The sequence below is a fragment of the Lissotriton vulgaris genome, unplaced genomic scaffold (genome assembly GCF_964263255.1).
Source record: "Lissotriton vulgaris unplaced genomic scaffold, aLisVul1.2 SCAFFOLD_1018, whole genome shotgun sequence".
NCBI classification, from domain to species: Eukaryota; Metazoa; Chordata; class Amphibia; order Caudata; family Salamandridae; genus Lissotriton; species Lissotriton vulgaris.
In genome coordinates, this window is record NW_028246283.1 from 482,386 (window position 1) to 508,218 (window position 25,833).

Consider the following 25,833-nt stretch of genomic DNA (forward strand, 5'->3'; position numbering starts at 1 on the left):
GCCCTTTTGTGTCCCGCTGGAGTGATGATGGGAGTAAAAAGCACTGCACAATTCTCATAATGCTTAATAACAAGAAGACAGAATTGCAAATGGAACTTTATAATGGAGTCCCCTATTTTTATTTAACCAATTTTCCAGCACATATATTTTTAAAATTCCTTTCTAAATATTTTACATTTGTTTGACCTGAAACTGTTGGATACTTTTTCAGAAGTCAAAGCAAGTCATCAATATTTGTGGGATCACTAAAATGTTTTTGATCTTCTATCACTTCTTAGGAAAGGAAGGGTTTATATAAATGAGTAACAACAAAAAGTAAAAAAAAAAACAGAAAAAATGGTGCCAGTTATCAAGACAATCTTTGTATCAATACAGTTGCATATTTGCCGCATCTGCTTACAGATAACCACTCAGTATCAGTCTCATAACGAAACCTCAACAGAATGGTCATATCGCAAATTCTAAAAAGTACTAATATAGAATACAATTAAAAAGTGCAATAAATATGTTGAATGTCTATGTATCAGAAGTGAGACACTGTAATACAGTGACAGCCGGTATAGATTACGGATCAGAGTGTCCAACATTGGTCGACCAGTGTTAGATCTCACCCAGCTTTTTAGATATCCACATGAGGAAAGATTTAGGTATAATGAATCTAAATGTGAATCATTTAGTCAGTAGTTATCCGTAAAATCTGGCATTGATTTAGTCCTCATGGACATATGCTGAACACAAATGTTGTAGATGATATTAGCGTACAGCCCAAAAGAGGAAGGTGGTGCTGCCTTACTCACCAGTTCAACACCAATAACACCTGCCCCGATAACCACCATCTTTTCTGGAACTGTTTTTAATGATAAGGCACCAGTGGAAGATACAATGGTTTCCTCATCAACCTAAAATGATACAAAAAAGAAATATTTTCATGAACATTAGGTTACCGTTGAATACGACTACTCCTTGAATAGACAAACTCCATTAGCAACAAAAACAGGAAGAATAATAATTCTCTGATACTTTTATTCAACTGACACAAGGACTGTACAGCATGGGCAGCAAGCTGGTAATGTAGTGTGAAACCATAAAACCGGGTCTACTTAAGGAACAATTTACTTGTGAACTATAGATTTGAGGTGAACTCCAGAAACAGTTAAATCACTTAACCCCCCCAAAAAAACATTTAGCCATACTTTTTTGGAAGCTTTAAAAAAAATAAAGCATCACAGTGAGTCGGCAATAGATTGAAGACACAGTAAACAATATGAGTAGGTCTCCGGCATATCAACAGGCAGCATGTTACATGTAGTCATAGCTCGATATCTATTGACGGGACAGTAACATGGAACATTTAGCCATACTTACGCAAGACACATATTAATGAGATAGCATTTATAGGGCGTGAGAAAGGTTACAAATTAACAATGAAGGATGTCACACACCTCTATTCCAGAAAAAGGTGTGACTTCTGAACCTGTAGCTATCAGTATGTTCTTTGTGTTGATAATCTGTGTGCTGCCGTCTGCCTTTATTGCTGTAACTTGGTTCTTGCCGGAGATCTTTCCATATCCTTGGACATGTGTCACCTACAGTAAAGGAGAATTTGACAAAGTTGGCTTTTTGAATGGGGTAATACAACACAATATTGGTCAATAGGACAGGGATCAGAGCCAAGACACAGCCTTTGTATATGGATTATAACACCCAAGTAATACATAACCCAGTATAGATCCATAACACAAGTAGGAAAGTGTCCTTTTTGACATGGTCACCCCCACTTTTTGCCTGGTAAATGATGTGATTTCTCCTGAAAGTGCACAGAGTTCCTGCTAACCAGGTCCCTAGTGCCAGAGCGCTTTCCCAAAACTGTACAATTGCTCCCCCAATTGGCAAAACCTTTAGCACTCTATGTAAGTCCCTTGTAAATGGTACCTCTGGTACCTAGGGCCAGAGGTACTAAAGAGGGTCCATAAGGGCAGCAGCACAAATTGTGCCACCCTAAGGGACCCATCACCAAGCACATGCAGGGCTGCTAATGCAGGATGGATGTCTTGGCGCAGACAAAAGTGAACGCACACTTCCCTGTGCGCCATGTCCCCGAATACTACATGTAATATTTGTAAGTCACCCCTGCAGCAAGGCTGACAGCTCTAAAGCAGGGTTCTTAATATTAGATATGAAGGCATACCTGCATGAGTAGATATGCTGCTGTGCTGGTCAGTTGTATTGCTGCCAGTACAAGTGACTAGGGAAGACATCTTAAGTCATGTGCTGGACACTGGTGAAAACGAGTACCTCAGCTACATGATGGCTTCAATGAAAATAGGGATGTTTGGTATCAAAAATCTTGTATTGATGAACTCACACTGATGCCACTGTTTGAGTTAACAAGACATGCGCCCAGAGGACACCTTAGATGTGCCCCCTGAAAACCTACCAGCCTCTTGTGTCCTTGCTGACTGGTTTCTGCTAGCCTGCCACCCAAGAAACTGTTCTGACCTCCTAGGTGAGAGCCTTTTGCTCTCGGGAGACCCAGAACAAAAGTCTGACCGGGAAGAGAGTGTAACATCCCCACCCACAGGATGACCTGCGGATTAGCCTTCCTTGGGTGACAAGTCTCAAAGGGCTTCCGCCTTTGAATTGTGAATCTGGCTCCGCCTCACAGGAGAGGAAGCAGATCCATTTGTCCAGGACCACCTTTGGCACCTGGATAGGTGAGAACATTAGCTAGTCAGGTAGGCGTGCCACCTCCAGGCTAGTACAACCCAAATTAATTCTAAGGAGATAATTCTTGGAGGATGACTGACTGAAAAAGAAACATGTACAAGTAATAGTTTTACAATGGTTTAATATCTAAATGCAGAAACCACTTACCCTTCCTACCCTCATCGAGGGAGTCTATGAAAATGAATGCAGAAAAAGGGTTCTTTAAGGGCTGAGTCTTCTGAGCCAAAGTACACTTTAATAACTTTAGAAAGAAAAAGTATGTTACTTTCACCTTTCTTCTCTGCATGCTGCAGTTTTTCATCTTCATATTTTAAAGAAAAACAAAACTGAGAGGCAGATGAAGAAAGCAGGATTATAATTTTTCCATAATTAAAAAAATGATATTAAAATTTGAGGTTTCTGAAGTTTTGCGCTGCTGCCTAAATGCACAAGTTACTTACCTTTGGTAACAATATATCTGTAAGAAACAGTAGTTAGTATTAGATTCCTTACCTTACAATATCCCCAGGCGCCAGTCTGGATCCGGAAATTTTTGCGTAGCAGTACCCCTGCGCGTCAGTAGGCGTCGTCTGCGGCTCCGCGTCCGTCGTAGGCAGCGCCGGGATGCTGTCACCAGAGTACTTAGACGCCGCCCCCGCGCGCGGACGTCAGTTCTTATACACAGCTTTTCTGCGCCAGAAACACAGAGCCATGATAAAAACCAACACTGGTGCCAAGAAACTAGGGCCCTGAAAGAATGACCTTAACCGATATCGGTTCGCAGAACGGGAAGGATGGGTGGGGCGGTAAGGAATCTAATACTAACTACTGTTTCTTACAGATATATCGTTACCAAAGGTAAATAACTTTTGCATCTGAAAGAAACAGGTTAGTATTAGATTCCTTACCTTAGAATAGATACCCCGGCAATACCAACCCCGGTGGTGGGTCTGCGAACCAATGATCACACCAGAAAGTCCTAGAGAACGGAACGGCCGAAAAAGCCATCTCTCCGGACTTGGCTGTCCAGGCAGTAGTGGCTTGCAAACGTCTGCAGCGAGGCCCACGTAGCTGCCTGACAGATGTCCTGCAAGGGGACTCCCCGACCCAGGGCAGTAGTAGCCGCCGTGGCCCGAGTGGAATGGGCATGTAGCCCCACAGGAGGCTCCTTTTTAGCCAGTGAAATAACAAGCCTTGATGCACAAGACGACCCATCGGGAAATGGTCCGTTTGTGCACCGCCCGTCCCTTCTTTGCGCCCACGTAACCAACAAAGAGATGGTCACCCACTCGGAACTGGCGTGTGCGATCCAGATAGTATGAGAGCGCACGTTTTGGGTCCAGACGGTGGAGCCGCTCTTCCTCTTTCGAGGGACGCGGAGGCGGAAAGAAGGTGGGCAAGGTGATGGACTGCCCGATGTGGTAGGCTGTTACTACCTTGGGCAGGAAAGAGGGTCGCGTCCGCAACACAACTTTGTCCGGATGGACAGAAAGGAAAGGAGGTTGTGAAGAAAGTGCGTGGAGCTCACTCCCTCTCCTGGCAGAGGTGATGGCAACCAGGAATGCAGTCTTAAGGGTAAGAAGACGAAGAGGACAGTTATGAAGTGGCTCGAAGAGAGCGCACATCAGATAAGTCAGGACAAAGTTCAAGTCCCACTGAGGCATCACGAAAGGAACAGGAGGGAACAAATGAGTGATGCCCTTCAAGAACCTATTTACAACTGGGGACTTGAACAAAGAGGGCTGAAGGAACTTCATCATCTGGGTTGAAAGAACACCAGCCTGGTGTCTACTAGGTGTCTCACTTAGGAAGGAAATGTGAGGTCCTGAAGAAAGCCTTCCAAGGCTGAAACATGTCGACCGTTTGATCTACTCCATAATGGTAATATTTGTTTACATCCATTTTTCACTCTGCTTTTAATTTTGGCACCATGGTGACCGTCTTAATAAAGGTTTTCCAGGCACCATGTTAGTCAATTTTATTTCACCACTTTCTTTATAGCACACTAGCTTTCTACACTGCAACTCTTCTTCTTTCCACAGCCCTTGAGATTCTATTACCCAACTTTATTTCTCTGGCGAACTACATACTAGCTGTTGTACTCACATTTCCTTCCTAAGTGAGACACCTAGTAGACACCAGGCTGGTGTTCTTTCAAACCCAGATGATGAAGTTCCGCCAATGGGTGGGCTGATGGGTTCACGTCTGCTCTTTCCTTTCATTCTTACAGCCTATACCTCTATATTTTAAGTACACGTCAGACATCTGAGGCCACCATTCACCTTAGCACCCCTTGTGTGTTTTTCGAGTAGCTCGGGATACCAGTATCTTCGTGCCCAGTCCAGAGCCACAAGGATGACTTGGGCCCGGTCGCGCCTGAACTTCAGCACTCTGGGCAGAAGTGGTGTAGGCGGAAAGGCGTACAACAGACCGCAACTCCACTAGCGACGAAAAGCGCCTCCGAGCGAGTGCCGCCTTGGAAATTCCAACGCGCAGAACTGATGACATGTCGCGTTCTCTTCTGTGGCGAATAGATCTTACCAAGGCTCTCCCCACTGCTGAAAGAGACCTTGCGCCACGTCCAAGTTCAGACGCCATTCGTGATCCATCATGCACAGACGGCTGAGTTAGTCTGCCCTGGCGTTCAGGGAACTTGCCAGGTGTTGAACCACCAGGGTCACGCCCTGATGTTCCAGCCACCGCCAGAGGCGCAGAGTCTCCTGGCATAGGGTCCACGACCCCACCCCGCCCTGTTTGTTGGAGTACCACATGGCGGTGGTGTTGTCCGTGAACACCTGCACTACACTCCCCCGGACAGAGGGGAGGAATACCTTCAGTGCAAGCCGGATCGCCCGCAGCTCCAGGAGGTTGATGTGGAGCCGGGACTCCGCCGGAGACCAGAGGCCTCTGATCTCCGCCTCTCCCATGTGGCACCCCCAGCCCCGGAGAGACACGTCTGTCACAACTACGTGCTCCGGTTGGGGTAGGGAGAGCGATCTGCCGCTGACCCAATTGCGGTCCGTGAGCCACCACTGCAACTGTCTTGCAGTACCCTCCGAGATCAAGACATGGTCGGACAAGTTGCCCTAATGCTGGGCCAATGGAAACTTCAGGTCCCACTGCAGAGCCCGCATCCGCCACCTGGCGTAATGCACCAGAAGGATGCAGGAGGCCACCAGCCCCAGAAGCCTCAGCTTCAACCTGACCGAGACTCGGGATAACGGCTGAAAGATCGGACTCAGCGCCTGAATATCCTGAACCCGCTGTTCGGGAGGATAAACCCGAAACTGCGCCGAGTCTAGAACCGCTCCGATGAAGAGGAGCTTCTGAGAGGGAAATAGGTGCGACTTCGGCACATTGATGGAGAACCCCAGCAGGGGAAGAAGGTCGGCTATAGTCTGGAGGTGGCTGACGACTGTCTGGTGCGAGCCCGCCTTCAACAACTAGTCGTCGAGGAAGGAGAAGACAAACCCCTAATCTGCGCAGATGAACCTGCGACCACCGCAATCACTTTCGTGAACACCCGTGGGGCGCTGGTAAGGCCGAAGGGGGCACGGTAAACTGAAAGTGCTCGGGCCTACCGTGAACCGCAGGTAGCGCCGGTGGGCCGGCAGGACGGGAATGTGGAAATAGGCGTCCTGCAAGTCCAACGCTCCCATCCAGTCTCCTGGGTCTAGGGGAGCTAAGACCCGAGCCAAAATCAGCATCTTGAACTTCTCCTTCCGGAAGAAGCGGTCGACGTAACGCAAGTCCAAGATAGGGCGTAGGCCCCCTTTGCCCTTCTTAGGAACCAGAAAGTAGTGGGAGTAACAACCACACCCTACTTCTGGCCCAGGAATGCGCTCGATAGCCTCCTTGGCCAAGAGGGCCGTAACTTCCTCTTGCAGAAGTTGCAAGTGATCCCCCCCACACGCGCTGGTACTGCAGTGGAATGGCTGGAGGGGTCGCCTCGAAGGGGAGGGAGTAGCCCCTTCGGACGATTTGCAGCACCCACCTGTCCGATGCGATGGAGCGCCATTAGAGGAGGTGATGGCGAACCCTGCCCCCCACTGGCGTCAAATGGGCCTGAAAGCTCAGACTAGGAAGGCTTTGAGGCGGATGCTGCGGGGTGGATGTGGACTGGCCGCTCCGTTGTCCCCCGTTACCGCCGCAACGGTAACCACGTCCGCCGCTGCGCTGAATGGTAGCCTGCGGCCTTTGGCTGGCAGGATGTGTGGGGGCACCCCTTCCGTGGCAACAAAAGGAGTGCTGGGCAGAAGATTGCTGGCACTGGGACGACAGGCTCAAAGACTTGGCGGTAGCCCAGAAGTCCTTTAAAGCGTTCCAGCGCACTATCTGCCTTGCCACCGAAGAGGTGGCTGCCATCGAACGGCATGTCCATAAGGGTGTTCTAGACATCGGCGAGAAGTTGGGGGATCGCAGGCAGGCGTGGCGGCGAACCGCCACAGACGTGGAAATCGCTCTCCCCAGCGTAGTGTCCCTCCGCGAGGGCTTGAGCGAGCTTCACCCGGGCTCCCTCCGGGCACTCGGGCAGCACGGCCGCAACCGTATCCCGCAGGGAGTGGGTGCAACGGCCCAAGAGGCACGCGTTGCTGACCGACCGCAACCCCAAACTAAGGGAGGAGAACATCTTCTTGCCGAATTGCTCATACCTCTTGGATTCCCGATCCGTAGGTGCAGTCGGGAATGGGGATTGGGAAGTAGAGGCCTGGATAACCAGGCTCTCTGGGGTGGGGTGGGTGGACAAGAAACTAGGGTCGCCCGGAGCAGGGCGGTGGCGCCTAGCGATGTTCCTATCTACAGGAGGACCTGTAGTGGGCCTGGACCAAGTGCCCAACCAAGTGCCCAACAGGACGTCCATGAGAGCCTCATTAAACAGCAGTAGAGGCTCTGGGGAGCTTACCTGCGGTTTAAGGACCTCTGTGAGGATGTTAGACCTCACCGCTGCGACGGGGTGCTCAAGAGCGAAGGCTTTGGCCGGCCTCATCCGCACCACACTATAAGTAGCCCCTCCTCCGTAGCCACAGTAGGAAGGGAGACAAAACCAGTGTCTGGGGAGGTATCCAGGCCACTGGCTTCCCCTAGTTTCTGTGTCCAGTCCTGAATTGACTGGCTCTCACGTGCCAGAGGGTCCTCAGACCCCTCCCAGTCTCCCTCGTCGTCCATCTACTGGAATTCAGGGGTAAAGGATGGACCCAGATACTCGAAGAATTCCTCTTCTGCAGGCGCCGAATGCGGCGTCGAGTGACGCCGCTCCGAACCGAGGGGTGGACCAGGGACGGCGCCGGGGGTGACACCCTAGGGGTCGACATCGGCGGGGTCGTAAGGTTGACCAGCGGCGACCCGGATCCGGAACCAGATCCAGCGGGGCCTTGCGGCGCCGGGACCGAAGTCGCCGACTGTGCCGTAGCACCCGACGGCGCCGGGGCCAGGGCAGAAGCACCCGGCCCGCTTGGGCTCCCAGTCGGGGCCACGTGGCCCGAAGCCCGACAGAGGAGTGAGCGACCTCATGGCCATGAGAAAGGCATCAATCTCCTCCAGCGTCGCATTCTGCCCAGGGACCGGCGGGTATGGAGCAGGCTGTGACGCCTGCGGCTCCGGCAGAGCCGCGTGGGCGGTGTCACCCGAACCCCCGGCTGCATCGCGCGAGCGAGTCAGAAGAGCGATGTTGCCACTTAGACTTCTTGTGCCTCTTACCCGAGTACTTGGAGCCCGACGAATGGTGTCAACTCGCCGAGCTGTGATGACTCTGGCCCCGCGACCGGCCCATCGACCTCCTTCCGGACTGGGACCTCGAACGGCGTGGGCCGACTGCCGGAGCTCGAGGTGCTTACGGGACCGCTCCCGCCTAGCCTTCGACGTCAAGACCCGGCAGTCGGGGCACGACTTGTCATCATGGTCGGGCCCCAGGCAATGTAGGCACCGGCAATGGGGGTCGGTTATCGACATCAGTCGGTTGCAGTCGGCACAGGGCTTGAACCCGGGCATCCGTACCGGCACCGATGGAGTCGTACGACTCGAAACGGATCCAAAAAGGATCGAAAAAGCTTAGTCAAAAAGTGACTAAAGGGTACCACTTTCTCCAGACCTGCGCTTGCTGGTGCGAAAAAAAAAAAGAAATGACGTCAGCGCGTGAGGGCGGCGTCTAAGTACTCCGGCGACGTCATCGCGGCGCCGACGGACGCGGAGGCGCAGACGACGCCTACCGATGCGCAGGGGGACTGCTACGCAAAAATGTTCCGGATCCAGACTGACGCCAGGGGATATTCTAAGGTAAGGAATCTAATACTAACCTGTTTCTTTCAGATAATTCTAAGATTATGAATCTGGGGAGGATGCCATGCAGGAAATCATTTGTCTACCACTAAAACATTGAACAAGAATCCAAAGCCATTTCTTCAGAAGTGATGCATGAGAGGGAGGAGGGTGTTGGGTGTCCTGCTCTCACCCAAACTAAGAAGTTTCTTTTCATGAACTAACAGACAGAAGCCATAGCTCCACCTGGTTTTGGGTGCATTCATGGCTGCAGAGTCCTACTGCCTTTGGGATTCGATCTACTTCTTGAGCAGTGGTAGCTGTAGAATATGAGCTTCTTGTACAAAGAGAGCAACCTCTGCATTTTCTAGATAAATGCTCTGATGTAGATCTCTATAAAAGTCATAGTGATTTTCAGTGGACTTGTCCCTGTTCAAAAGAAAATCTTATATGGTAACATGCCAGGTCATTGGGTGGGGGTCTAAGGGTTCTTTGTGACATGACAATCCAATTGAATATTCTAGTCTTTTAAATCTATATCTTACTACTACTAAAGGAATCCATAGGGGATCTTGAAATTGCTATAGAAAGTGTGGTTAACACTCCAACTTTACACACTTAAGACTCTATAGGAAGCTGGCTTTTTATGTAGTGTACCAAAATGAGTTGCGCTTCCCTGCGCTTGACTGCCAGCGCCACCCTTACCTGCCAGGAGCACCTTGTCCCTCGCCAGCAAACCCAGTGGGGCGGTTTGCGAGTTCCCCGTTGACCGGTTGCCCTCCCTCCCGCCGCCGCCGAGGAACACCAGGTGGCCGCTGCGCGGAAGGAGAACTACTACTCCCGGCATCCCCTGCGGGCGCTGACGCCCGTGCGCGCCTGGAGGCGCAGAAAAACACACGGGAGGTCCGGCAGAGCGGGCTTCCCTGCGCTTGACTGCCAGCGCCACCCTTACCTGCCAGGAGCACCTTGTCCCTCGCCAGCAAACCCAGTGGGGCGGTTTGCGAGTTCCCCATTGACCGGTTGCCCTCCCTCCCGCCGCCGCCGAGGAACACCAGGTGGCCGCTGCGCGGAGGGAGAACTACTACTCCCGGCATCCCCTGCGGGCGCTGACGCCCGTGACGCGCCTGGAGGCGCAGAAAAACACACGGGAGGTCCGGCAGAGCGGGCTTCCCTGCGCTTGACTGCCAGCGCCACCCTTACCTGCCAGGAGCACCTTGTCCTCGCCAGCAAACCCAGTGGGGCGGTTTGCGAGTTCCCCATTGACCGGTTGCCCTCCCTCCCGCCGCCGCCGAGGAACACCAGGTGGCCGCTGCGCGGAGGGAGAACTACTACTCCCGGCATGCCCTGCGGGCGCTGACGCCCGTGACGCGCCTGGAGGCGCAGAAAAACACACGGGAAGTCCGGCAGAGCGGGCTTCCCTGCGCTTGACTGCCAGCGCCACCGTTACCTGCCAGGAGCACCTTGTCCCTCGCCAGCAAACCCAGTGGGGCGGTTTGCGAGTTCCCCATTGACTGGTTGCCCTCCCTCCCGTTCACGCCGAGGAACAACAGGTGGCCGCTGCGCGGAGGGAGAACTACTACTCCCGGCATCCCCTGCGGGCGCTGACGCCCGTGACGCGCCTGGAGGCGCAGAAAAACACACAGGAGGTCCCGCGACGCGGGACTGCGCGCGGGCAAAGGGCGGGCCCTCTACGGCCCTCATCGGACTGAGGAGGACGGGGACGGGCCACCCCCTTTGTCTGTTTTGAGGTAATTTTCCGACTTGTACTTTCTTTAACTATGTCTAAGCCTAAAACAGGGGATATGTCCGACAAAATCCCGGATGATATATTTGCACATTCTCCATCTAGTTTTCCATGGCTGGATGACTTAAATAGCCTGTGTAAGGTTAAATACGTTCCAGCAGCACTTTCCCCCACGTTAAAATGCTGCAGCTTATCACCATGTCCTAGGGAGTTAAAATCCTTTCCTGATACTCATAAAATACCTCCCAGGGTTACACCTGCCAAAAGGAAGATCGATGGGGACAAAGACAACGGGAGTCTTCCTAAAACACAAAAACTTGATAAACCTTCTCCAAGTCCTATACCACCTTTAATTAATTCGTCCTTTATTTCGCCACTTGTTGCTAACATGGACGACTTATCACCATCCTCCCATCAGGCTCTTCTGACTATGATAGAGCATCTGATCAAATCTTTAATACACCCCTTGATGGACAAAATCACTACGTTGGGGGAGAAGCTGACGGGGTTGGAGAACTTTATTGAATCTCTCCTGAAATCCTCAACCCACGTTGCAACAACTCAATGCCCGCCGACAACCGCTCTTTCAAACCTACCTATTCTGATCACTCCTCATGAAGCGGTGCCTACTCAATTGCCAACTCGCATCTCCTTGTTGCCTATCAATCCCAAAGCCCCCCCGAAATTGACAAAAGCACGTCACATTCCATCTAAACATGTGCGCACCACCCATATACACTTACCTCCAGAAGCAGCGCCTTTTGTAATTGTTCTCTCGGGAGTCCCTGAACTAACAAAAGGTAAAGCTGAGAGACAACATAAACTTATGAACAAGGTCAAGTTCTGGCTATCTAAAAACAGACCTCTGCCCTACCATCTTGATGGCTGAATAATAAGTGTCCGGAGGGTGGGCTGGCTTGGACCCCTTAAAAAAAGACATCTTGGGCGATTTGATCCTGATACGATTTAGGAGCAGATACATTGTGCCATACATGCAGACATGGCTATCTCAAAATGGCGATGGACTTATTTCTACCTGGAATCTTCATGACTTTTACCCTAATACGTCCCACATGCTTTCCCCTAGTCCCCGGGGCAGTGACAACAACCCAGTGGGTAGAGGAACCCATTTAAGTAATGGCAGTAGTTTTTCAGTGGCTTTTAATTGTCCCAAACCGTCGTACAACAGTTTTATGTATTGTAATTATTAAATCTTTTAGAACACTTACCTACAATGTTGCCTAAAGGTTGTGTAATGCATGCTTAATCTTTTAACTGTGCAATTTAAAGCCATTATGAGTTTTATTTTAAAATGTTTTCTAAAATGTATTGTATTATTTGTCTGTATGCTTTTATGATTTTTAACCTAAAATCGAATAAAGCCTTTTTGATTTGATTTGAGTTACACTATGTATAAAGTCTAGACAACCCTTATTGGCTTACAGGGCTTAAATTTATAATCCCAAATGCTCTTATTTGTGGTATTGTGGGACAGCAGTTTAGGCTTATCAAAGCTCAGTGTAAGCATTTGTTGTTCACACAGGGTCAATAAATGAGAAACCCACTCAAGGAGAAAGGAGTAGTTTCTGTCCTGTAACTCCAGTTCTGGATTAGGGGTATCTCTGTTATAGTCATAATCTAGTGAATAGGTCCGCCCATGTGCGTGGACCCCGGCAATCAAAAATAATCTCTTAAATTGTCAAAAAATTGCAGAACTGCAAAGACACCTAAGAGAATTTAAAGACAAATAATGCAGCCTATATCCACAGGCTACACTGTCCAGTACGTCAACTAGAAATTCCACCAAAAAAACCACACACACATCACAGCCTGCCCAGTTTCTTCCATAGAGAAACTTGCCTCTACCAGTAAAAGCCTCTGGAATGATAGAGAGGAAGGCATGGACAGACAAGCCCCATAGGCTGCCAATATGTGGCTTAAATAGGATACTGTGCCTTTAAGAGAACTTTCCAGAACCTCTCCCAGTATCCCAGAATGCACAGCAGGTCCCTCTTACTTTCAGTTCTTTTTGAAGGCGTAACACGCCAGACCTGTAGCATTCCTTACATGAATATCTTTCTCCACCGGGGGGGGAGGGCAGGCGCTTATGACTATAACAGATACCCCTACTACAGAACTGGAGTTACAGGACAGAAACTACTCCTTCTGTAGTAGGGGATCTCTGTGTATAGTCATAATCTAGTGAATAGAATGGCAAGCCCATCCCCACACCAAAGCGGCGGTGGAGAGTAGAAAATTAACACCACTACTGTGCGAACAGATTTCGCAGCGAAGCCTGCCCAACCTGAGCGTCTGCCCTGGCATCAGTGTCCAGACAGTAATGCTTAGCAAAGGTATGGACCGACTTCCAAGTGGCCGCCTTGAAGATTTCTGCAATTGGAACGTTACGGAGCAAAGTTGTCGTGGCCGCTTTGCCCCTGGTGGAAGGAGCCTAAGGTTTACCCACTAAAGTCTTATTAGCTTTTAGGTAACACAACTGTATGCAGGACACAATCCACCTAGAGATGGACTGCTTAGAGGTAGCAAGACCCGTCCTGACAAATCCATAATTGATAAACAATTGGTCCAACCTACGAATATCTTTGGTTTTATCCAGATACAATTTCAGCACCCTCCTAACATCCAGGGAATGTAGAGACCTTTCCGCCGGAGATGAAGGGTTCTGAAAAAACGTAGGCAAAGTTATGGTCTGGTTGACATGAAAATCAGAAATAACCTTGGGAAGAAATTTAGGGTGAGTACGCATAACAACCTTAGCAGCATGAAATACAGTATAAGGTTCTTGGCAACACAACGCCTGAATTTCACTCACCTTGCGGGCCTATTTAATGGCCACGAGGAACGCCGCCTTCCAGGATAGGTGCTGCAACGAAGCCTTATGAATAGGTTCAAAAGGCTCCTTCATCAACCTGGACAGCACCACATTCAATTCCCATGAAGGCGAAGGGAGCCTGACAGGAGGGAATACTTTCTTCAAGCCTTCCAGAAAATCTTTGATCACAGGGATCTGGAAGAAGGAAGTCTGTGAAGGGCATTTCCTGTAGGCAGTCAATGCAGCGAGATGAACCTTAATGGAATGAACATTAAGTCCTGACTGCGCCAAATGTAGAAGGTAAGGAAGGATGGCATCTTCCTTGCACGTCGTCGGGTCATAGTTCTTGGACTTGCACCAGATACAGAACCTTTTCCACTTGTAAGCATAGGAAGTCCGAGTGGAAGGTCTCTTAGACTCCTTCAGTATGTCCATGCAATCTTCGGGCAGATTCAAATGGCCATATTGCACTATCTCAGGAGCCATGCCGCCAAACTCAAAGACGAGAGGTTGGGGTGCAACATCTGCCCCCCGAACTTCGTGAGAAGGTCCGGCCTGCACAGCAGCCGTATGTGAGGAAGGAGAGACCGGTGAAGCAGGTCCGTGAACCACCACTCCCTGGGCCATTCCGGAGCAATGAGTATCATCCGCGCCCTGGACCGGGCCAGCTTGATGAGTACCGCTGGAATCAGGGGAATGGGTGGAAAAGCGTACAGAAAGCTGTTCGACCAGTTGATCCATAGAGCATTCCCCAGCGTCCCCTGCTGGTAGTACCTGGAGGCGAAGTCTCGGCATTTGCTGTTTTCGGCGGTGGCGAACAGATCTACGTCTGGAGTCCCCCACCTTGCGAAGACTTCTCCTAGTACTTCGTCGTTTATGACCCATTCGTGGTTTTCCTGAATCAGTCTGCTTAGTGCGTCCGCCTGAACATTCTGCACACCTGGCAGATGGGTAGCCGTTATCGTCAGTCCTCTGGCCAGAAGCCAGTGTCAGATCGCCTGCGCCTCCTGCGACAGAGTGCGCGATCTTGAACCCCCCTGCTTGTTGAGGTAATACATTGTGGTCGTATTGTCCGTCTGTACAAGCAGAGAGTTGGTCTGAAAGGACGGATGAAAGGCCTTCAGAGCCAAGTGAACAGCTCTGAGTTCCTGGAAATTGATGTGATACGTGGCCTCCATCGGGGACCACGTTCCTTGAATCTGTAAGTCTCCGGAGTGCGCCCCCCAACTGTGGAGAGAAGCATCCGTCACGACCGTCTGCGTGGGAATGTCCTTGTGGAAGGGAACCCCTCTGAGGAGATTCTCCGCTGAACACCACCACTTCAGAGACTGAAGAGCATGCAGAGACAGTCGTATCTTGTCGTCCCAAGATCCTTTCCTCTGATCCCACTGGTCCTCCAAGCACTCTTGAAACGGTCTCATGTGCAGTTGTGCGTGTGGCGTTAGGAAGATACAAGAGGCCATCGATCCCAGTAGAGAAGACACCATCCTCACTGTTGTAGATGGAGTGGTCATAGGAGCCTGAGCCTTCCGAAGGAGTGATAATCGCCGCTCCTCCGAAGGAGACACGCTTGCTGATAGCGTGTTGATGTATGTATGCATTGGACCGGAGTCGGGACAGACTTGGACATGTTGATGTGCAACCCCAGCTTGTTTAAGAGAACGCACGTCTTCTGGAAGTGTGCTCGAGCTACCAAGAAGGAGGAGGCCTTGATCAACCAATCATCCAGGTACGGGTAGACGAACACCCTGTTCTTCCTCAGGTGTGCTGCTACCACCGCCATGCACTTCGAGAATGTTCTCGGCGCAGACTTCAGTCCGAATGGGAGTACTGTGTGTTGATAGTGATTGGCGCCGACTTGGAATCGCAGGAACTTCCTGTGTTTGTGTGCAATGGGCACATGGAAGCGAACTTCTCTCTGCGAATCCACTCGTTTGCCTGTCGCAAGTCCAGAATGGGCCTGAACTCGTTCTTGTCCTTCTTGCGAACCAGGAAGAACCGGGAGTACAGACCTCTTCCTCTTTGAGACAGAGGTACGTCTTCTATCACCCTTTTCCTTAACAGGATATCGGCCTCCGCCTGTAGCTCGCGCAGCTGAAACTGCGAGCTGACCGGTGGAATTGCTGGAGGCGGGCTGGTGAACCGAAGACTGTATCCATTGCAACAATATTCAGCACCCACTTGTCCAGAGTAATTTTTCTCTACTCTGCCAGAAAAAAATGTACGCTTCCCCCCACCGGAGTGGGTAACGGATGCAGGGGAAGTAAGCGCTCAGGGCCTAGACCCGGCCGGGCCTTTGGTCGCTGGTGCCGACTGTTGGCCGCTTCTGCCTTTCTGGCGCTTCTGGAACAGCCTTCGGAACTGCTGCTGTTGTTGCTGCTGCTGTCCCGAAGCTTGGCCACGCCCTCTGCCCTGTCCACCGAACCGTCTCTGGAACGGGCGGTAAGGATTTCTTTGTCTCCTTGGGCTTTTCCAGACCCACAGCAGTGAGTGTTTCGGCCTCCGCCTTCATGCGGGCTATTTCGTCATCCGCATGTTTTCCAAACAGGGTTTCGCCAGAGAATGGTAGATTGGCAACCCTTTGTTGTGCGTCAGGTTTCAGCGACGTGAGGCGGAGCCAGGCGTGTCGTCACTGGTTAATCCCATGGCAGATGCCATGCGCCGCCAGGAGGGAAGAATCGGCTACAGCACTGATGACCTGATTCGCCACCATCATCCCCTCATTTAACACCTCCTGGAAATCTTCTCTCTTGTCACGAGGCAGGTGTTCTACAAACTGCTGGAGGGATTCCCAGAGGGCACGGTCATAGCGCCCCAACAAGGCTGTGGCACTCGCAGCCTTCATGGAAGTCGCCGACGTCCCACAAACCTTCCTCCCAGCCGAATCCAGCCAGCTAGATTCTTTATCTGGTGGGACTGTGGATGACAGAGTGGTGGCACGCTGTTTGCGAGCCGCCGTCACTATCACAGAGTCTGGAGGGGGTTCCACTATTAGAAAAGCCGGATCAGAATCGGGAGCCCGGTATTTTTTCTGTAGCCTCGAGGGGGCCGCCTTAGTCACCGCCGGGGTGAGAAAAAGGTCCATGGCCGGATCCTCCAGGCCCGGTACCAGTGGCAATAATGGACGAGACAGATGTTTCTGGTGCAGCGTCTCGAAGATTACCGATGCCTTGGGCGTGGGCACCGTCAACGAGATGCCCAATTTTGCTGCACCTATTAACAGGACATCCTGAAAGGACACCAGATCGTCAACTGGTGACACCCTTGTCTCCGGTGATTCCGACTAAGTCGGAGAGTAGTTCCTGGTCCCTGAGGACCTCGTATGGGAACGAGACCTGCACCTCCTGTGGCATCGTCTCGACCGCGTGGATGACCTGTTGCGCGATCGTTCCCTCCTCCTGTAACGAGAACGCGATCTCCCAGTTCTTGGGCGCTCCGCAGGTTTCCGTAGAGGCGTCTTCTGTGGCCTATCCTGGGGTTTCGGTTTAGGCGTCCCCTTAGGCGGTGTAGGAAGTGGAGGCAGTGACACCAACCTTGGCGGAGGAACAGGAGGTATCTCCGACCGAGGAGCGGGCCCATGAGGCGGAAGCGGTGGTGGTGGTTGTCCTGAGGGAGGAAGTGGTGGAAGCGGAGGGTTTATGGGAGGATCCTCCTTAGGTACAGGAGGAGGGGCGACTTCGGCCGAGGTGGTGTATAAACCACCGAGTACACCGAGCCCAGTGACTTCTTCGGGGGAGGGGACTGCGAACCAGCCCCTCCAGTAGGTGATCTCCGTCTCCAGCGCCCTGTACCAGACCCAGCGTGACTTCTGGCGCCAGAACTCTTTCTGCGCCGCTTAGGCGAGTTGGAACAACTCCGAGACGCCAATCTCTTTCTTCTCGACGCTGAGCGTCGCTTTTCCGGCGTCTAACGTCGCCTCCGCGATGTCGAACGTTCAGTCCTCGACGATGAGCGTCGACTCCTCCTTGACGCCGACCGCTTTCTTGAGGTCCTCGACGTCGAGGATCCCTTCGACGCAGACCGTCTTCTCGACGGCGACCGGCGGTGTCGCCTCGACGGCGAGCGCCTATGCCTGTCGCTCCTTCGTCAACGCCGATAGCTCGACGCTGACGTCGACGACGAAGAAGCAGTCGACGGTGGTCTCGACGGCGGCCTACCCAGGCCCTTCGACATCGATCCTTCACGCCGTCTCGACCCGGAGCCCCGGGGAGATGGGGAACACACCGTCGTCATCCCTCGACGTCGCCGTCAATGCAATCGACGCCGACGGAGACCGGGACCGTTTGCTGGGCTTCCTGCCTCTGGGGAGCCCCACAGAGGCCTCAGCAGAGGCAGAGGGAGCCTTCCCAGCCTGCCCAGACTCACCTGCAGCCTGCAGTCATCTCTCCTCTAGGCCTTGAAGCCTAATCTTCAGCCTTTCCCTCAGGGTCCTTGCTGAAAGGTTCTGGCAGATGTCACATTCTTCAGGGACATGTGCTTCAGGGAGACAGATAATGCAGACGTCGTGTGGATCAGTCTTGGACTTCTTCCTTCCACATGCTGGGCACTCTTCGAAAAGAGCAGGCATTTTAGAGCCCTAAAAAGCCTGAACAAATACACAGGAGTGAAGGGAAGCACCAAACACAGCAACTGAAAACACTTTTAACCAAAAAGTGCACAAAAATCCAATAAACCCTTGAAAAAGGGAGAGCTCAATGCACCGGGGTCATGTTAGCAGGAGCCGGAAAAAAGAACTGAAAGTAAGAGGGGCCTGCTGTGCATTCTGGGATACTGGGAGAAGTTCTGGAAAGTTCTCTTAAAGGCACAGTATCCTATTTAAGCCACATAATGGCAGCCTATGGGGCTTGTCTGTCCATGCCTTCCTCTCTATCATTCCAGAGGCTTTTACTGGTAGAGGCAAGTTTCTCTATGGAAGAAACTGGGCAGGCTGTGATGTGTGTGTGGTTTTTTTGGTGGAATTTCTAGTTGAAGTACTGGACAGTGTAGCCTGTGGATATAGGCTGCATTTTTTGTCTTTAACCGCATCGCTGCGGCGGTTATTTTTCCGCTACGCGCCTTTTTTCTAAAAGCCGCGTTAGATGACGAGCTCAGCTCGTCATCCGCACACGACCACCGTGGCTGATGACGAGCTGAGCTCGTCATCAGCATCGAAGGGGTTAAATTCTCTCTTAAGTGTCTTTGCAGTTCTGCATTTTTTGACAACTTAAGAGATTATTTTTTATTTCCGGGGTCCACGCACATGGGCGGGACTATTCACTAGATTATGACTATACACAGAGATCACCTACTACAGAACTAGACAAATTAGAAAAATACAATACTTCCATAATTTTAGACACCAAGAGCTTAAGGATCAGTTAAGTACTTCTTTGTATTAGCGATTTTTAGAAATACAATAAAAATACAGCTGTCAAATTTGAGACATGCTCCTTGAACGCGGTAATGTTATGCTCCTGGAGAAACCTACACTGTTGAGGCATACTTGCAATCAAGTTACAGGGTTGATTTTCTGGTCTTGAGGTAAGTAGGGGGCCAAGGTCCTTAGAACCTCCAGCTGTTTTTGTTTACCTGACCTGGTGTGTCCAGGTGCATAGGTGATGGTCGCATGGGTAGCCTCGAACACTACTGCTAAAGTCAACAGGGAAACCTGAAACAAGAAGGTTGCAAGAGGGGAGTAGTCCCGAAGAACCCAAAGGGGGGCTCGGCTCTTGAGGGTCTCTGGAGCAAAGCTGCATCATTAGTAGGTTCGGATTCGGGATGTGGGGCTCGGGATCAGAGGTGCTTTGTCCAGCCGGTCGCTTGTGTTGGAGGCTCTCACTTTTTTAGGTCGAGATGGAGACAAAACAGGACAACATGCCTACTCTCGATAATGGTCTCAGATGCAGACGTCCTACATCGGTAGTTCGGTCTTGGCGGTATTGGTGTCCGGGCTGGACACGGAATAAGCCTTGGCTGCTGCAAGGGATCCTGTACCAAAGGTATTGGTGTAGGTCGGGTCCTGTGGTCTCCAAACTTGGCAGGGAGAGGGATCTGAACTCCTGGGGCAAGGCAGCTGTGTTAGTGGAACCAGTGGTCAGCAGATCGGACTTTGCGGTTGGTGCCTGCAGGTTAAGTGGATCCTCCACTACAAGGGAGCTGCTGGCTGGTTGGCGAAGTGCTGGATGCTCTACAAGGCTCTTGGAGGATGCACAGCTGCAGGACGAGTTGGGTCTTTGCAATTACTGGGACAGGAGCAGACAGAGAGAGTTTGGTGCCAAGCCCACAGTTCTTGAGTCTTTGGCTCTTCTTTGTCCTTCTTTAGTCTGTCGAATCGGAGTTCCAGGTGTCAGGGGTAACTTAAATACTACATTTAGGGGCGTGAAGGGTAGTAGCCAATGGGCTACTGTAGGAAGCTGGCTCGGTGTACACTATATCAAACTAAGGAGTCCAGTATATCCCCAGGGCTTCAGTAGATCATACTAAACGCTCGATTTATGGTAGTTTGGTAGAGCAGTTAGGCTTATCAGATGGCTGTGTTAAGCATCTGTTGGACACACTCAGGCAAGAATAATTACACACACTCAGACTTAATCCAAGACCAATTGTTTTATATAAAAGGTTAGTACTTTGTTGTTTTATTTTAGAACCAAGAGGAACTCAGTTGCAGGTAAGTAACATTTTTTTAATAGTAGTAATACTTTTTAAAATGCAGTAGGAATTGTTTGCAAGGCAGGAAATATGCTTTACAGTAATTGAAATACTTTTGTATTGTAAATCAACCACAGCAGCAAACTTAGAAGATGAAAAAGATATAGTAGAATGTAGTAGGTGAAAATGCGATATGGTAGGAAAACAGGTATATGCATTAACAGGTAACTACACAACTTACTCCTCAGGGGTTTGGAACAACACTGGGCAAGGTTCAGCTAAAGGAGGCACTGCACCACCAGCAGCACTGGGGCGGCCGGGTGCAGAGGTCACTAGGCCCAATATTAGTCAATGGAGACTGGGGCCACCCACGAGAGGTGCTGGTTGCAGTTAGCTGCCCACAATTTCAGGGCACAGGTTAAGGTGAGCATGGGGGGCACAAGGAAGCACCAAAGCTACTCCACCAGTGCCCATGGGCGGTGGGGTGCAGGGTGCAATTCAGTGTTGGGAGCCCAATGCACGCAAATGGAAGATCTTGGTCGCACAAAGAGGCTGTAGGCTCAGGCCAGGAGGCAGGAGGCTGGATGAAGGTGACCACCGGTAATTTGGGATGCAGGGCAAGGACAGCCTACGGGCCGGAGTCCCCAAGGTCGGGGTGGAGGATGCAGGGGTGCATTTTGGTGTTAGATTTTCATTACTGGAGCCAGTCTCGTTCGGGGGGGACCCTTCGTGTTGAGGCTGTAGGCAGCTTAGTGGGGTCCAGGAGAGGTCAGCCACTGATGGAGTGGATGTCTGGATCGCTGAGGAGACGTCACTGGACAGGTATGCCACTCAATCTTGGGCCGTGGGCGTCGGGTGAAGAGTGGGTTGGGGTTGCAGATCCACCTGGATCTTTAGTCCTTCAAGATGGACGTTTTCTGAACAGGACTGCTGTTCTCGGAAGATCTGGTCTTTGTTGAAGAGTGGCAGTTTTCCTGAGGTTCTTAGAAGTTGCTGCCACAGGACAATCGTCCTCTTCATCGCAGGGTCTTCAAGCTGGAGAAAGGCCAGTAGGGCTGGGGCCAAGTCAGTCGTCGTCTGCTAGCTTATCTGCACGGCGTTTCCTTCACCATGAGGACACTTGCACCTGTATCCCTCAGTGATTCTACTTCCAATCCCTGTTGATATGTGATGTGGCTTTGTCTGGACTTCTCCGAGTTACTGGGCCACACAGCCAGGGTAGCTAAATCCACCCACCCTCAGAGACTAAAGTATCTTCAATGTGCTCTCTGCCCTGCTCAGGGCACCCCAAGATCAAATCTGGAGACTTGCCCCCGCCCCCCCCCCCCCCCCCCTCCCCTCATAAAGACTGGAGGTGTGCTAGTGGAAACCTTTTTGGAACAGGAAGACTCCCCAGTTTAGTGTTGTGAGAAAGTGCCATCTTTCTTGCATGTATGCCCCCACTTTTTACTGAATTGCTGATGTACTTTGACTGAGTGTGCCCTGGGTTCCTGCCATTCAGGTATTCAGGTACCCAGGGCCTGTGTTCCTTCCCTAAACCGGTGTTGAAACCTAAACCCAATTTGCATCTCTGCCCACAGGTGTGCCCCTGGGTATCCAGGGCAATGTGACCAGATTAGACCCCTATGGGCTGCAGCACTTATTGTGCCACCCTTACGGGCCCTGTCCCCCGACACACACACACACCATGCCTTTGCAGGCTGAGTGTCTTGGTGCAGAACTAAACAGAGAGTCGACATGGCACATCCCTGTGTGCCATGCCCACAAACACACTGCCCTGGCATACCTCGTTCACCCCTTCAGCTGGGTGCACTATGCCAGTGGTGTGGGCACTGGTGCATGAGCCCTGTGGCCCTAGAGTAGCCAGGGCCGTTCCTGGCACTGTAAGTGCAGTGGTGTCATGTGAGAAAGTGAAAAGATTTTTCGAGTCAAACCAGTCAATGCTATCCAATGGCAGGTAAGCGAGTTACCGGTTTCCAGGTGAGTACTTGACTGGGGAAGTTAGGGTTCTGGGCATAGACTCAGGGGTCCCCCAGGGTCAGGTTAGTACAGTTGGTTCACACTCAGTGGCACAGGGGCGGCCGGGTGCAGAGGTAGTTAGGCCCAATGTTATCCAATGAGGGGCATGGGGCCTCCGGTTGGTGGCTGCTGGCTAGAAGGCCACGAGGCTGTGGAAGTTGGGATCTTGGAGAAGAGGTAGGTACCCCAAAGGCAGGCACAGGGGGCTGCAGGGAGCCGGGTGCAGGGGTGTCTTTTGGTGTCGGGAATCTTACCCTCGACTGGTCGCGGATGGTGGGGTCCTGGTTCTGAGGCTGCAGGCGTTGTCTGGTTCGTCGAGGCGGGTGTTTGGGCACTGGACTTCGGGTCCCAGTCGCCGGGGGGACGTCCTCGTGGTCTTGGGTCACTCTGGTACGGGCCAGGCTTGGCAGGTGCAGAGTGGGCAGGTATTGAGCTTCCTAGCTGGCACCAGGGCTGGTTGTTGAAGCAGAGCCTCTGCTTATGGGAGTCCCAGTCTTTAAGAGGGTCAAGGCAGGCAGGTCCTCCGGGTGTCCCAAGGTTGCTGTCCGCAGGCATCGCCGGGATTAAGCAGGAGCAGGTTCCAGGATCAACAGGCCGGTAGGTAAGTACATCCCCTAACCTGCTCCTGTGTCGTCCTGTTAGCAGCTGCACAGCGGGTCTTCTTCTTGAACTTCTTTTCTTTTCGGGATCTTCCGAAGGAAGGTTCAGGGTGCCCCTATATACTAAATTTAGTGGTGTTACAGATAGGGCAAGGGCAGGGACCAAAAGGTCCTTGTCCTGTGGTGGGTACACCCCCTAGCCTGCTCCTCTCCTGTGGGAGTGGGGCAGGAGCCTAGCTGTGATTGGGCCGGGCTCCCCATCTGAGCCAGGGGTTGTGCTTCACCTCGCCTCACCCTCCTTCCTGACGTATTGCTATTAACATGAAGTATTGCACAAAAGTCTACTTACCTGTAACTGAGTTCAACTAGGTTCCTAGTGTGAGAAGTTGGCCTGATATGCAGTGCTCACTATTCTAGTGAACACTATGTATCAGTCCAGACAACCCTTATTGATGATTGGTTGTAAGTCAACCTTATAGACCAGCTATCCTAGTAGCGTGGATACGAGCAGTCTAAGGCTAAAGACTCGAGAGGGCGTGTTAAGCCAGCTGTTATACCATCACATATACCCCTTGAACACCAAGTGAAAGGACACCACACAAGTGTTATGAAAATAACAGTGTATTTATTAGAATCACAACAGCCCTGTACTCTTTATGAGGACAGGGTACTAAGCACAAAACAAAACTCTTACGAAAATACTTAAGTTAGCACAGTATATACAAATGCCCGAGGGGCACGGAAAACCATATACTCTGAAAGTGGAATGCAAAATTACTAGCAGGTAAGTACAGTACTAATAGGCTTTGGAATCGCTAGGTCTTGACTATAGAATCTTTAGATTACTTCTAGGAGGCCTAGGGGACTCGGGTGCAGAGTGTGCACTCTCACGCGGGATGCGGGACAAAGTCTATGGTAGCTAGATTTCACAAAGTTAGTGTTCTCGGGCGAACCCGACCTGGTAGGAGGAAAACGAAAGTGGATTCTGACCCTTGGATAGTGAGGCTATGCTGGGGCACCGAAATGCCGAAGTTACCTAGCCCAGGGGCTGCAGCTGCATAGGTCTCAAAAGACGTCGGGAATCCTCGTAGACGGACCAGGAGCCTGGAAGAAAGATGCTGGCAGGCGACCAGTGAAGAGAGTTCGAAGTGATCCAAGCCTGGATCTTGAAGATGGACGATACCTAAAAGCAGAGGGGACCAAGTTCGAGACTACTAGCCAGTAGTCAGGTGGCACCAGGAGGGCACCGGATGGTAGTCACCTCGACTAGGTGAGTGGGCGACGCTGGGCTCTGCAGATCTCACGGACCAGGAGGCATTGTCGGCGACCAGGATGGAGGAGCGAGCTGTCCCACGATGGATGAAGCTGTCGGCGTCGCTGGACCCAGGATTAGGCAACAAAGCCTTGGCTAATTCAAGCCCACGCGGTGGACCTAAAATGGCGTCTTGAGTGGACCAGGAGGGTCCGGGGTGCTCCTCTTTTGGAAGGGAGCAAGAGCCAGTCTGGAGCAACCAGACCAGCAGCAGTGATGTCGTCGGGCGTCGTTAGGAAGGCCACAAGCCTGCGGGCTAGTAGCCAAACAACGCGGTGAGCAGCAAAAAGCAGAAGGGCCCCACGCAGATCGTGGAGATGCTGGAGGGCTGATCTTCGGTGCTGGAGCTGCTCAGGGTCGGGGCTTCTCGGACCCCAAAGCACTCACCAGTGGATTACTCGGCGGGCTTGCTGTAAAGAAGTCGTGCAGTCTTGAAGATGGCCGGTCCCTCGAGGTCTCGTCGCACTCACGGTTCTCAGCTCAGCTGTAGAGGTGAGTAGAGGTCAGAGGTGCCAGGGAAGCCGGTTCTCGTCGAGCTGGGCAGTCAGATTCCGGAGGAAGGACTTGCAGCAGACCGCAGTGTTCTTAAGATGGTGCCTGCGGATGCAGGGTGACTACTCCTTAGCCACAAGGGAGAATCTTGAAGAAGAAATCTTGAAGTCCTTTCGCAGAAAGTCGTGTCTTGATTCCAAAGATGATCTAATTTGAACAGGGGGCCCGCTCCTATCTTTATACTAAGAAAAGGGGCTGACCCGGTGACTAGGTCCTGCTTATGGGTGGGACTAGGAGGGGGGTGGTTACACCCCTCTCCCATGCCGGACTTTCCCCAGGCCAGGGGCTGGTGTGCCCCTGGAACTGGTTCTGACCGGCCTATGCGTAGTGAGCACCGGGGTGCCACTCAGCAGTCACCTTCCTGTAAAGCCCTGCCTACCCAGGATACACAAAACCCTGTCTGGGATGGTGCTAGCACCGCCCCGGACAGGAAACCCTTTGTCCAAGCTCTCCTCGCTGGAAGGACTCCCAGCAGCAGGAGGTCAGACTCGTGTCTGTGGTGGCAGCATCCATTTTGTGGAGCTGAGGCTTCGTTTAACTTTAACCGGGGTTCACAGTTACATACATGTCGTGTCCCTCTAGAAGGGTGGAATGCTAACCCCGTCGCCAGAATTGGCGAGGGGTTAGTATTCCAATTCGTATGACACCTTACTCGACATGTTTTGATAAAGCAATACCAGAGATAGCATTTAACCGCGAGGATTATAATGCACTTAAGAGTATATGGTATGCGTTATCATGGAACAGCTATTAGGACTTGGTTCCGCAAGCTGCAAACGGGCTCAGCTCATGCCAGAGCACCATTTCACACGATTCCAAGCACTCTGCCTTCAGGATTGTCAAGGCCTGCCATAGGAGTGACTGATAGGAATCTGTGTGTCCATTTCTAGGGTTAGATATAGGTATACTATATCTATAGCAAAGGGTGATTACACGACTTTGCCCCAGCTGTCATGCAGTCAGTTGTGTCAAATTTAGGAGGCCAGCCAGGGGTGGCATAATACATGCTGCAGCCCCTGGCAGCCCTGGGTACACCCATGCCCTGAGTTACAGGGTCTGATAGGGTGGCCCAGTACCAATTGGAAATGCACCTAGGGTACATGGAATCCATTTTACAGAGAGAGCAGTAGGCCTGGGGTCCTGATTGGCAGGGTCCCAGGTCGACTATGTCAAAAACCAGCTAAAA

The 25,833-nt window shown here is 51.6% G+C and overlaps 1 protein-coding gene across 1 annotated transcript in view; it reads right to left on the reverse strand.

Moving 5' to 3' along the window:
* The window catches only part of LOC147666007 (dihydrolipoyl dehydrogenase, mitochondrial), a 193,208-nt gene that overhangs the window by 101,470 nt on the left and 65,905 nt on the right, over positions 1 to 25,833 (reverse strand). Inside the window, exons 7-8 of the mRNA XM_086949329.1 lie at positions 1,443 to 1,586; positions 798 to 899 (exon numbers count right to left, since the gene is read on the reverse strand). Coding sequence (XP_086805455.1) covers positions 798 to 899; positions 1,443 to 1,586 — 246 coding nt within the window. The remainder of the gene's footprint in view (positions 1 to 797; positions 900 to 1,442; positions 1,587 to 25,833) is intronic.